This window comes from Aptenodytes patagonicus, chromosome 24, assembly GCF_965638725.1.
Source record: "Aptenodytes patagonicus chromosome 24, bAptPat1.pri.cur, whole genome shotgun sequence".
Lineage (NCBI taxonomy): Eukaryota > Metazoa > Chordata > Aves > Sphenisciformes > Spheniscidae > Aptenodytes > Aptenodytes patagonicus.
Window position 1 is genome coordinate 5,564,163 of NC_134972.1, and position 13,175 is coordinate 5,577,337.

Below are 13,175 nucleotides of genomic sequence, written 5' to 3' on the forward strand. Positions count from 1 at the left end.
TTTCTTCTTCTTGGTTCTCTAGTGGTTGAGCCTAGGACAAATAGTCAAATCTCTGTCCTGACAGGAAAGGTGGATCAGGCCTATATCTCCAGATGGGGTATAATTTGCATTAGTCTTCTCCGTATGTGAAAATACTGAATCATTTTGATTAGTTCCCTGGTTTAAGTGAAGTATGTGCTGAAGTGTTTTGCTGCATTAGTGGCATGTCATGTTGATGCTGTGGCCTATTTTGGTTGGGGAGTTACTGTGCTGGGTGATTTACAATCATGTGGGAGACAGTTTTTTGCAATAAAGATCATTAGGCTCTGGGCATCAGTGAAAGCCACGTTCTGTCTTGTCTTCAAAGTTAAGGGAAGCCTTTTCTGATTCCTGATATAGAGCTTTCTAAAATCAATCAGGCTAAAGAGATAAACTTTTCAATGCTTCACGAACTATAATGCACTAGCAATCCATACAGAGTACTTGGAGTATTTGGGTTTTTTTACTCGCAAGCGGATGAGTCTGGAGAAGTCTTAATTTGCTGCCTGCTGGCTAATTTATCTCATTCTTTGCATTTCTGTTTTATTTACTTTTACCACTCTGTCAGCTGGCTAGAATTGCCGACAGCAAAGATCATGTCTTTCCAGTGAATGATGGTTTTGAAGCCCTTCAGGGGATCATAGACTCTGTAAGTATTTTTTAATCATGTGTTTGCATGTGTGCATGTTAGTTTGTGTTAGCTTGCACAGTTGAAGGTTTAGTTTTCCTGTGTTCACAAGGACCTGCTGACTGCTAATAAATTACTTAAACATTTGATCCAAAGAAACTGACCTTTGTTTGTACTAATATTGCTACTTCAAGGTAGAGTTTATCAACAGGTCACAATACAGGAAGGTTTGAGCCCAGCTATTATCTTTGTATGTCTCCCTCCTTGATGGGAAGTAACTGACTGAATGGACTAGGCACATGGTGACAGTTTATAAAATGGCTGCCACGGACTGGGACAGCAGAGATGTGTTAGAGCACATTCCGTACAAAGGATTAGGGCACTCTTTGATCTCCATCTTTCCGCTTGATTAGCGTCCTTTCTGTCCTGATGGATGTGCTGCACTGCTCACCTGTTTAGAATGGGGGAAGGGATCCTGCTATGTATGCCAAAATCCCCAAAACTTGGCTTTCTACATTCAGCCTCCTAACAAATGGACTATTTTTCCACCCCGCAGACCTAGGTTTCCTGATTCAGTTTGATCAATTCCTGGCATTTCCTCTAGGGGTTGGGTGCAGTGTATAAAAGCTGGCTTATTCCTGAGTGGCTGGGATAAGAGCTAGCAGTTCAGCTGACAGAGGGAGGGGCAGAGATTGATTCCTTTCCCATGGCTTGCATAAAAGTCATGCAAATGGCTCCATGGTCTTTACTAGCTATTTCTAGCTCTAAAACTTTGAGTGGCCTAATACTGTGTCACCTAGGACCAACGCTTCCCTTGACTGAGCAGGAAAGGCAATATATGAGAGGATGTGTGTGCCATTTTCATTATAAGTGAAAAATGTGCCAAGTGTTCGCTAGGAAACAGTATGTTTTCAGGATTTTTCTGTTCCTTTTGCTCAGTTGTATCCCATAACCATTCTAATTAGATTGCTTCCCATGGCTACAGAGGAGGATGGGAAATCTTTTTAAGGACACGTGTTTTGTTCATTTTGGTATAGGCTTTTTAGTTGATAAAACACAGATGAAATATACAACTTGAAGCTAGGGAGGGTAGGTTCACCAGGGGGGTCTCAGATTTCTGTGTTTACAGTGGTTACACACTATTCTGACCACATAGTACCAAGCAAAACCATTCCTTCACTGCAGGCTCAATTTTCCCTAGTGCTCTCACATGTAGATGGAATACAATCCCTTGCTTATTGGTTTTCCTGGCACTGTCCAAGTGTGGGGCTACTGCCTCAATTCTCTTGGACAATCAGGTGTTGCATGTCACTTAAGAAAGCAACAAAACAACAAAAAACCCTAGTTTGCTTCCCAGCCCTGCATTCTCTTTGCAGCTGTTTTTAATGAATTCCAGCAGCAGTTCTGACTCCCTTTCCAGTTATACTAAATAGAATGCAAAGACTTCAGCCTCCAGGAACCTCGTCAAGAACTGCTTCAGTTGACCGGTGCAAGATTTACCAGCTCTGGAAAGGAGGGTCACAAGGAAGTGTAATTGTACAGTAATGAATCTGTGACCTGATCAGTTGCATTTGAGTGGAGTGATTGCAATAGGTTGGGTAGAAAGGCGGTGTGTAAAAGGAAATGGCAAGAAGGACATTAATCACTCTGTAGAATAACAAAGAATCTGTAGATTCCTGTTCTAGTTGGAAAATAAGCTCCCTCATTCCTTTTCTTGTCCTTGCAAAGCACCCCTGTCTTGGAGCAAACAAAATAAAGCATTTGTGTCCACAGGAAAGCATTTTAATGTTGAAAGAGCCATGAGATTTGGAAGCTTCTCAATTCCTGTGTAAGAGTTGGTATAGCAAGGATGTTCAGCCATGTATAGAGGGGATTGGTTAGGCTACCAGCTGCTGGTTGATGTAACAGGGGAAGGAAAGATAAAATGATGAGCCTGGGGGAGATTAGTGTTTGAAATCGCTCTAGAGATGTGAAGACTTGGGTTTCTTCTGGTCTACAGGGATTTGGTGTGAACTGCCCTGTATTCCTGCTGAGGCAGCCTGACTCTTCCCTCCTCCCCTTGTCCTGAGGAGTAGATCTTTTTCAACCCTCTGTGTGTGCAGAGATGGTGGACTTAAAAGTCCCTCTGGAATGAGGAAGACAGTGGGAGCTGAGAGTGGTGGATGTTGAGCTGGCCTCCGCTGGGCCGCTACATCTACTGAGCAAAGATGTTCAGGGCAGTGGGTCTGCAAATGTTTCGGTACACCTGCCCTTCCTTTTCTGTGGGAGCCAGCAAGTTCTAAGTTAGCAGCTGCAGGGAGATCTGCTTGGTGCCTTCAGAGGAGGACAATCTCCCACTAAGCACCACCAAGCTAGTCAAGCTGTGCCCTGGAGGCTGCGCTTAAATGAGCTGAAAATATAGTCCCATACTGAAGTCATGCTTAAAAACATGATTCTTGGTGGGAGCTGAAGCTATTCAGTGCAGCATAGGTTTTGGTCCTTTTTCTTCTGTGAGTTCCAGTGTGACTCTTTTTTATTAAGCAAACCAATTGCTTTTTCTCCCTCATCATGAAAAAGCCACTGCTAAAACTTCAGCTTCCCCCATGTTTCATGGGGATTTTGAGTTTGTTAGGAGGGAAGAATCTGGTAGAGAAACAGACATCTGATTGCTATAAGCTGGGAAACAAATGGAAGGAACTGAAGTAATTTATTAAATTTTTCTTTGCTGTGAAAAATTTCTGCAGATCATAACCTGTCAATTTAAAGCAAATGGAGCAAGTCTTAGAAGGAAAACCTGAAACTCAACTTCATCTACTGCTCAGTATGTCTTTGGTAGGAGTGCTGGAGGCAATGGAACACGAAGCAACATGAAAGTCAGGATAGGATCTTGTCATTGCTTTGCTTTGAGCCTTCAACAGAAACTGACTGAAAGCGCAGTCGCTTGGAACAAGAATACACCCTGATCCTTGCCATGTGTTAAACAGTGGCACTAGCTCGGAGCTTATCTCAAATAGAGATGCAATCGCAGGTCCCTTAGAAAGGATTCTCTGAGTGAGCTGCAGGAAGCCTCATGAAGCAGTTGTGATGTGTAAGAAATGAAGTAGTATGAACTAGTTTGTGGGACTGTCTCCTATCTGTATAAATTGTGCAAATGATTCATCCTTTTAATTTCCTGTGTACTCCTTTCGGATCATCTTGCAATGGTGTCCACCTACCCTCAGTATTTTTCAGGTCTTGCCTCAGCTCTTAAAATTGATATGGTAGTTCAATGTACTCCTTCACCTCAAGAAATTTTAGCTTGGAAATGTACTGTCCCTGAATACTTCAGTTACACAAACTGCAGTGCTGGGTATATGTAGTGTGGCAACTTTTGTGAGAACTTGATGTGAGCAGCCGGTAGACGAAGTATGAGAAATGTGGTGATGCTTTTATGTACTTATCCTGAGCTAGCTGTTCAAACTTCACTTGCAAATAGATAAACTGTATATTCCCTGGTGCAGGGAGAGGGGCTCAGGCTCCATGAATGGGGGAGAGATGAGAGAAAGTTACTTGCTTTGCAAGACACATCCTGTATATACAAAATCTGTAATGTACACACAAATTCTAAGTCAGCTGTCTGCCTTACTGCTAACATGTAGCCTGAGCTTTACATGTATGCTGCCCCGGGTCAGCGAGATGGGCTCTTTAAGCTTCTTCAGCCAGTAAGGAAGGGTGGGATCTCCAGAGGGCAATTCAGAGCAGGAGCTTCACGTAGATATTTGGAATCTGTCTTCTGTCAGAGCCAGGCTTTCTACGTAGGCCAAAGAGAAAGTCAATAAATCAAGCTTCTTGGCTTGGGTAGCTAGTTTAGCCATCTAAAGTAGAGGATGTGAACCCCCAGTCTCAACTGTATAGTGTTTCTCATTACTTTTAGTGGCATATGATCATACTTTCTACTTCTTTCTTTCCCCAAATGCATCTTTAAAAGGACTTAAATATATTTATTTTACTTAGCTCATGCAGATATTATTGGACAGGAAACACCTCATAAATAAATTACTGTTTTGTAATTGGCAACAGACTTTGTTATTTAGTAATTCAACAGAGCTTGATAATGAGTACCTAGCCTCAGACCATAGGTCATTCACACTAACACTGATTAGGCAGTAACCTTCTGTTAAACTTCAGCATCCTGTTTGCTAATTAGAATTCCCAAATTCAGTGGAAAAAAAAAAAAATTATAAGAAATAGATTATTTCACCACAGCAACTGCCTATCTGCATGCTTGTGGACCAGAATACCAACTGAAAACTTCCAGCATTTGCAGAATTTCACTCCCCTTCTTCCCTTTGTTTCTAAAATGGCCCAGGTGACCTGCAGGGCCTCTCCTGGTTCTTGGACTTTAATGCACTGCCTGGCAGAAAGCTAAATTAATCACAGGTAGTACTAAGTTCAGTTCTGTCCTGATAGGGATAACTGTGACAAAGCCATGCTTCCACAAGGACGTGTTGCATTTGTTTTTTATTTGGCATGTCAATAAATATTAACAAGAGATCTTCCCAGGAGCCTGTGTGAAGCTGGAACATAACTGGAGCCCCATAGAGTACAACAGGAGACTGATTTGGGAATCTGAGCTTGGTCACTAAGCATGTGCTGCTAAAGACAATGGGATGCTTCCTCACCAAGAGTGAGCACGTGCTTCAAATACTTTTCTGCATGGGTGCCAAGGCAAGCTGCTTTGCCGCCTGCAGTTAGTTACCAAGTAAACCAGAACTGTTGTAGTCCTCCCTATGAAAACGAGGATGTGGAGTCAGTTCTCCCATGTCTGCTGTTGGAGCAGTTTATAGGCACTCAGCTGGGAGATTGCATCACCACTCTTGCATGTTATTTTGCTTTCCTGGGGAGCCAGCCGGCAGTGAATGAAGTGCACCTATAGCCCACACAAGGCTGTGCAGTCCTTGGGGAAATAAGAGAACAGAAGGTTTGATGAAATCTTCTATGGTGATTACGTTGAAGTCCTTTTTGAATATATTTTTATAACGAGGAAGAGACATAAAGGAATTCTTTTGCAATAGTTACTGCTGCCTGATTTTCACTTTAAGTTAGGATGGGTGCTTGGAGCACTGGAAACTTATTATTTGAAATCAAAATAAATATTGCAGTTGGCACTGTAAAAAGTGATTAAGACCAGCTTTTTATAGTCATGTAAATGGATTGGATTGGACTGGAAGGGAGCTCTGCATCATCTAATTGAGACACCTGCTATTCCACCCCCCCATCCGAGTTGGCTTACAGCATGAATGTTGGCAAATGACTGAATAGAAGTAATGAATTTCAAACTTAATCGTGTGAGGTTTTACTTGATTTTTTTTTTAGAAAAATGAAAGTATTGATTGTATTTTTCATGCATTTGTTCTCCAGCTCATTTGCCGCCTTCTTCTCTTTCACTTCATTGCTGAAAGGCAATGAGGAGAAGAAATACGTATCAAAACTTTTGGGGAAGCTGAGGGAGAGGGGAGCAGAATCTTAGGGGGAATTTGGAAAAATGTGAAAAGATTCTCTTAAAGGAAACATTTTTCAGTGGAGAGGAAAAATACTTGGAAAAACATCGACTCTTAGTTGCGCTCATTAGCCCTGGCAGTCACTGGGAGAAAAATGCTGTATCTTCAGAGAAGCAGAACCTGGAATGAGTAAGGGGTGGGTAGTAGAGGACTGACAGGAGATGGGTGGATAGCTACAGATGGATACTTTGGAAGCATGTTCTTACAGTCCTCTTTATTTTTTGTGTATTTTCCTTATTCTGCCTTTCAAATTCTTCTAATGCTTTTCAGTTCAGTTCTCGACTGTTGAATTTCTCTTTTTTTCCACTTGACAGTTCCTGTATAACCTTGTTCCTGCAAATCTTCTTTCTCCTCACTTGTCAGGCTGCCAGCAGCTCAGACGGTCCTGGTTCCTTCAGTCCCTTGGTACTCTTTCAGTCTCTATCAGCCCTACTTCTAAGTAACTCAAACTTTTAAACAAAAGTTTTTAAAAAATAAATCATGGCTCTTTGTACCTTCTGCAATTAGGTATTTAAGGCAGAGCGCCATGATTTTGGAGAAGAAAAAAGATTATCTTTTTTGTACAGAATTTATTGTATTTGTTGCTGTTCTTTCCTTACAGATGTTTCAATTTAAAGTTGGGAAAAATAATTTTCATGTTGGATTTGAGTCATGATGCTTGGCTGACATTTACTTGCCTCTTGGAGCTGACCTAAATTTTGATCAGTATTACCTCGTCTAGGGGCTGTTCAGCCCAGTGCTGAACACCCACAGCTCTCGGTCACTGCTGCCGTGCTCACAGGGGCTTACAGACACTGTCACAAGTTTGCTGACTGTGTGCAGTGAAGAATTTGAGTTGGTCTTCAGAGCAGGGGAAAGGCTGCTGCATGCAAATAACAGCTTGAGCAATTTTAGCACTGTATGGCACAGTACCCAACTCTAGCATGTTCCTCATGCCTTGCAAGCAGTCTGCCAAGCCTGATGCTGAAGTATTTGTATAAATTGCTGTCTACATGTAAAGTCGTTAAAAGCAGTGCCAACTCTTATGAAGACATACTGCTTAATTTAACTTTGGTTTAAGTAAAAAGCAATTGTCCATACATCTTGATTTGAAATCACAGTGCAATTTTGAGGATGCACTCAGGTATGCTGTCATAGATCAGATTAAAAACTTAAGAAGTTTGAACCCCTGTACCGAGGCTTGAGAAGTGGCTGTGTAGATATTCCTAGGATGTTTTAATGCAAAGGTAAACAGCTTAGCTTAAACTTGTGACATTTATTTGGAGTTTTGGGCTCCAGAATAATTTTGGGGAGGGAGGTGTGACTGCAAAGGGAGAGCAATGACATTGCCTTGCTAACACTTCAGAGTGCACCTTAGTTGTTACAGATCATAGTCTGTATAATAACTTGTACCACAGGTAAAGGCAAGTTTGTGCTGAGATACTGGAGAGCGTCAGCATCCGTTGCCTTCCTCCATAGCAATAGTTTGCTGTGGAAGAGCAATGACACCAGTGTGGTTGGTTTAAAGTGAAAAGCTAAGATGGCATAATTGTGACATGAATGCAAAGTGCAATGTTGAGTTAAGCATTTGCATGAGAACAGGTGCACTCTCTCACGCTTTCAGAGTTGTGTTTCTATAGAAACAAGTCTGAGATACTTCATGACATTTTTTCTGTCTTTTAGATTTTGAAGAAATCCTGTATAGAAATTCTGGCAGCAGAGCCTTCCAGTATATGTGCAGGGGGTAAGTATAAACTGAGGCCCTAGTTGTTCATGTTGCCTAAAATACATCTTTCTGTCCATCTCTAATTGCTGGAGAGTGCAAAAGGAACTAATTAACTGGAGCTAAATCTTTTGCTTTTTTGGTGAATTTCTTTTTCATCTTACAGTAGCTTACACATTTCCCATTTCTGCCAAATGATGTCAAATGGGATTTTTTTACAGAAAAGGCTTGAATTTGACAGTTTTGCCTAACTGTTTTTCAGTCAAACCAGTCTGTCTTACTTGGACTATGCCAAACTTGAAGTAGGTATGCTGCAAAATTACAAACCAAATCAGAAAATAAAACTCTGATTGGAGTTTTGCAAATTCATCATCTCAGCAGATTGTTGAGGGAAGTGCTGCTTAAGAAACTAGCAAGAAAGACAAATGAGCACACTTTGATCTGAAGGCTTCTAATATTCTTTGAACATTTCTTAGGCATTTGGGGTTGATACAGTGACTGTGAGAAGACTAGAATTTAAGCATCATTCATCTGACTTGTGTGAATCGTACTGCCCCTTCTTTGTGTGCTTGTTCTAATATGATTGTGCTATGTATGCTGTGGCTTTAAAGTCCTGGCAAGTACTTCTGCATTCAGCAGAACCCAGCCTTTTTCAAAGAAAGCTTGAGAACCATGTTAGCCTCTTCCATCTCCTTCCTGTGAATTCTTCACATTTTATGAAGTGTATCCTAAGTGTTTATTAAATGTGTAGCAACTCATTAAGTAGAGAGGTTGGTAGCAGAGCTGAGTTTTGCAGAGAAGGACGAGTCCCTGACAAGTTCTGCATCTTCCTTTTTCTTAAATCGGTAGTCCAAATAAGAAAGCCAGTTACCGTTACTTATTTGTTTTCACTTCCAAAGCAGCTGCTTTAATCGTCCTTCCTGGATCTCTTGTTCCTGGAGCAACTGCCTGTATACCTAAACATATATAGGTAGTCATGTTTTCCTAGCAGATGCAAGACGCCAGGCTAAATGCCCAATAAGTACCAGGCATCAGTTTTGCATTCCACGCGTGCCACTACAGTAGCTTTGTTGTTTGAAGCCAGGATGGCATAATTGACATGAATTATAGTATTTAGTCATCTATTTCTCATTTTGGCTGGCCATTTAAATAGTTCCTTTGTTAAAAAAGGCTCCAAAACAAGGATCTGTCTACCTTAGCATGGTAGATGATTGTTGTCATGACAGTCTCTGATATAGTGCAGTGATGTTCCATAAATGCTTGGGAAAGGAAATGAAATTGTATGAACATTCAGACCTACTTTACACTCTTACAGATTTTTTTTTTAAATATATTTACGTACTTAGGTAAGTGATAAACAACGATGCTTATGTAATGTTGTAAGCCAGAAAGAAGATGACTTATAACCACCATTTATAACCATCTTTAACGCTTTCTAATATGCTTGTCAGTTGCTTATACATCTCATCACTCCCATTCATTGTGTCTTAATGAGAATGTAGGGGTAATGAACAGCTGTATCCAGCAGAGCCAGCTGAGAGGAAATGTAGAAGGGTTTTATATAAACCGTTCTCACTGCTCCTTTTGTGAAGTACTGGCCAAATTCCAATGTTAACCTTGAAAAATGCCAACAGTTATTTAGATGCTCAATTCAAGGCCTCATCTCTGAGTTTGGGCAAATACTCCATTGCTCTCGAACTGCAGCTAATTTAATCACTTAGGACTTTGAGACTAATGAAAGTGCCATTGAATATGAAAGTTATGTGCCTTAGTGTCTTTTTAAAATAAATTTTACAGGTATAGCTCTGATACCTTGTGTTTTCTTGTTTCTGTGCACATCCTTGAAAAGCGGTGGCAGTTTTTGCTTTTTTTTTTTTTTTTTGGAAGGAGAGAACATGAGGGCTCCATGTTACCTGAGGCCACTCTTGCACTGCAGACTGGTCCCAGACACCTGAGTAATGAATTTCAGCGGCAACACATCATTCTGAAATGCCAGTTTCTTGATGATTTGGTTTTGCATCAGTACAGACATGCAGGGTGCATACTGTATCTGTTCATTTCAGTCTCAAGCAGAGACAGGATCCCCGTGGTTAATCTGACATCATTGATATGCTGTTCTTTGACTGTACTTGAACTCTCATTCCCCAGCAGTTGAGACTTCTGTGATTTCTCTTAAGTATTCATCAGCCCCCGCACTCCAGAACAGAGCTGCTCTTCCCCTGTTCTTCCTAAATGCTCTTGGACAACGCATAATGGGCCTGCGAGGCAGCTTCCCTGGCTAGATGTGGTGGGATGATTTGCAACTTGGCTGTAACTGAGTGGGACCTGGAAGAGAGCCCAAATTCCAGAGCAAATCTGCTTTTTTTTGACAAGTACAGTGTGTGAGTCCTTAAGGGAGATGAAAGAAGATGGGGACTGTAAAGTGCAAGGCAAAAACTTTGAATCTGCAAAAACTAGGTTCCTTGTTGCTCCTGGGAATTTTAAAACCAGGGTGGTTTTTCTGAGGCACTGTAATTACTCCTGCATTGTCTTGGACGGTGAAACATTTTGTGTTCAAACCACATTCACCAGCAAAACATCAGTGGGGATTATCTGATTGCCTCTCCTAGATAGTAACAGGAATTGTGGGGGCTGTTTCCTTCACCATGGGGAACTGCAGAGTTTGAGTTCCTATGTCTGCTGCCAGAACTTTTCTGGGACTATGGCCCTGTTTCAAAATCTGAAAGTCTGAAAATGGTGCTTTCCTTGCAAGGCAGTCTTAATGCCGGTGGCTGCAGGAAGCTTGTAAACATTTCCCAGTACTAGGTTCAAGTAGTTGGAATAACAAGGGATGGTAGACAGTGGTCTGAAAGACTTGTGAGGATATGATCTCATTGCTCAACCCTGCTTGTTCCAAAAAGGACCACTCAGTTCAGCACTCAGGTGTTGGTGACTGTTCTTGATGCTTTCCGCTTGCACTGCAGCTTGCGGTGACCTTGCAGAGTTGAGCTGGAAGAATAGCAAAGAGGAAGACTTGGAGAAACACCCACAGACTCTGAGATCATAGCCTTTGTCCAGAGACTAGAAAGCTGGTCGGTTGATGAAATTCCTCGTTCATTGTATGGAAACGAGTCCAGCCAGGGACTCGTGGTCATTGTGCAGGCTAGTAGGGCAGGATGTGACAAAACTCATGGCAACTGATACAATTTTGCAGTTACCTAGGAAAGTAGCACTTGAACTTCTCCACGTTATCTGTCACTGGAAGATTTTTTTTTTTCTTTCCATGCAAAGATACTTTTGCCTTTCTTCACCTAAAACTTTCTGCCATTTAAAATGGCAACTTGGGGAGGGGAAAGCTCAGTGTCTCTGAAGCTTAATGTTTTCACTGCAGGTTAGTTAAAATGTTTGTTGTGATTATTTCCTGTTTCTGAAAACTCAAGTTGAAATTGGGTAGGGAGAGAGTGGAAGTTCAATTTTTAACAATTTTTAAACTTAAATTGTTAAACTGCAAATTTTAGCTCAAGAGATCTCAAGTGAAAACTGCTGATATGCATGCCTTGTCTAAATGACCATTCTTTGCCTCCCTATATTTCAATAATCTACCATCTCTTTTGCTACAGAGTCGTTTCAGGTTGTCGTGAGAGGAAATGGATTTCGACATGCCCGTAATGTTGACAGAGTGCTCTGCAGTTTCAGGATCAATGACACAGTTACTCTCAGTAAGCTGTTTTGATTATTCCCTGCCCCCTCCCCCCCGACTCTGCACTGGCAGGCATTTGCTTGCAAAACATTTTGGATCTTCAAATATGTTGACTGTGAAGGTAATAATTATGAGATGAGGAGCTATTAAATTTGCAGAATGCAGAAGAGATTATTTTTTTAGAGAAAAATTGCTGGTGATACTGTATGCTGTGACTCTGACAGCAAGTATGTGAATAGATAAGCTTGAGCAGTGGAGGGGACGAAATATAGAAGACAAACTTGCCTGTAAAGAGTATCTATATGTGTCTTGCTGGCTTAAGTATGTAGTGAGATTAGGTCTGTTTCTCTCCTTACCTATATTTTGTGGTACTTAGCAGGCCTGGTCATGCAGCTTAAGTAAACACTCTTGTTGGAAGCTGTATTGGAGCAGGGGCTAAGGCATTGCTCTGCTTCTGTGGATGCGGCTTGGAAAGATGTTTCCTCTACAGAGTTCACCCAGCAGAAGAACCAAAGTAAGAGAAGCAAATTAGACCCCGAGTGTCTGGTCTCTTCGTGAAGTGTACTGAGAGCCATTTAGCTGGAAGAACTAATGATCCTATTGTTCTCATCTGTCATGCCACATAGGAAACCAGAAAGCATAACTCATAGCTAATACCACCAGAATTCATCTTTTCTAACATGGAATCTATTCAGAAGCTGCCTGATTGTTTTGGAGGCGGTTCTGACCCTTTTGAGTACAAAATAAATGCATGAGTTAGTCTATTATGAATTAGACACATGAAAGTCTAATGGCTCAATGTTGGACTTGCTCGTGCTTTGAGCATCTGTGTAACTTGCTCTTCGGAGCAGGGGAACGGTTTGCTAAGGCTGTTTGCCCTGTGAGGAATGCCACTGAGCATTCAGGGCAGGTATGTTTATAGGACAGTGAGTGTATGTAATTTGTGCCGAATGGCTTTTGTACTGTTATGCTTGCCCCCTCTGTAGCAGACAGGTTCTGGAATTGCCAACTCTTGTGTCGCTAAGCAGAAGGCTCAGCTGGCTGTGGTTCATGTTTGCTTAATTCGGATATGGTGAGTGTTGAGGGCATGAAGAGCAGAAACTGGAGGGCTAAGCGTCCAGGGAGGAGCAGGTGGCACTGGAGGGGGGAATAGGGAAGGAGAGGGATCTGGGTAAAAGCACTGGGGTGGGGGGGATATGGTGAGTTAACTGTTTTGGAGGCATCTCCATGCAGCCCGGAGATAAGTGCTGGAGATGTGTGAACAAGTGAGAGGTGGCTTTCAAAAAAGAACAGCAGAGGCAGCCACAGATTCATGCTTTTCCTTTTAAGCTCCATAAAATTGGACCCAAACCTGTTGTGTGGCCAGAACTCCTTAAATCTGGATTGTGGCTGCATTTAGGTGTAGAACCATGTTTGGTTTCTCCCCAGAGTTCAGATCCAAAGTTTCGTTTGGATCATGTGTGTTAAAGTGTCTTGTAGTTCTCTAGAGCTGGGCAGGAAACCTTCCCTTCTCTCTCTACCTGGAAGGTTCCAATGGAAATGAAATTGCTGTTCAAATATTTAGAAGTTTTCTTTTCATCAGTCTGAAGCCCTGTGGTGCAAACCCAAAAGCCTTTGGATTTGGTTGCT

General features: G+C 41.7%; 1 protein-coding gene across 1 annotated transcript in view; it reads left to right on the top strand.

The window, feature by feature from the left end:
- The window catches only part of ANTXR1 (ANTXR cell adhesion molecule 1), a 105,771-nt gene that overhangs the window by 19,538 nt on the left and 73,058 nt on the right, over positions 1-13,175 (top strand). Inside the window, exons 8-10 of the mRNA XM_076358871.1 lie at positions 587-667; positions 7,828-7,888; positions 11,467-11,565. Of these exons, the coding sequence (XP_076214986.1) occupies positions 587-667; positions 7,828-7,888; positions 11,467-11,565 (241 nt within the window). The remainder of the gene's footprint in view (positions 1-586; positions 668-7,827; positions 7,889-11,466; positions 11,566-13,175) is intronic.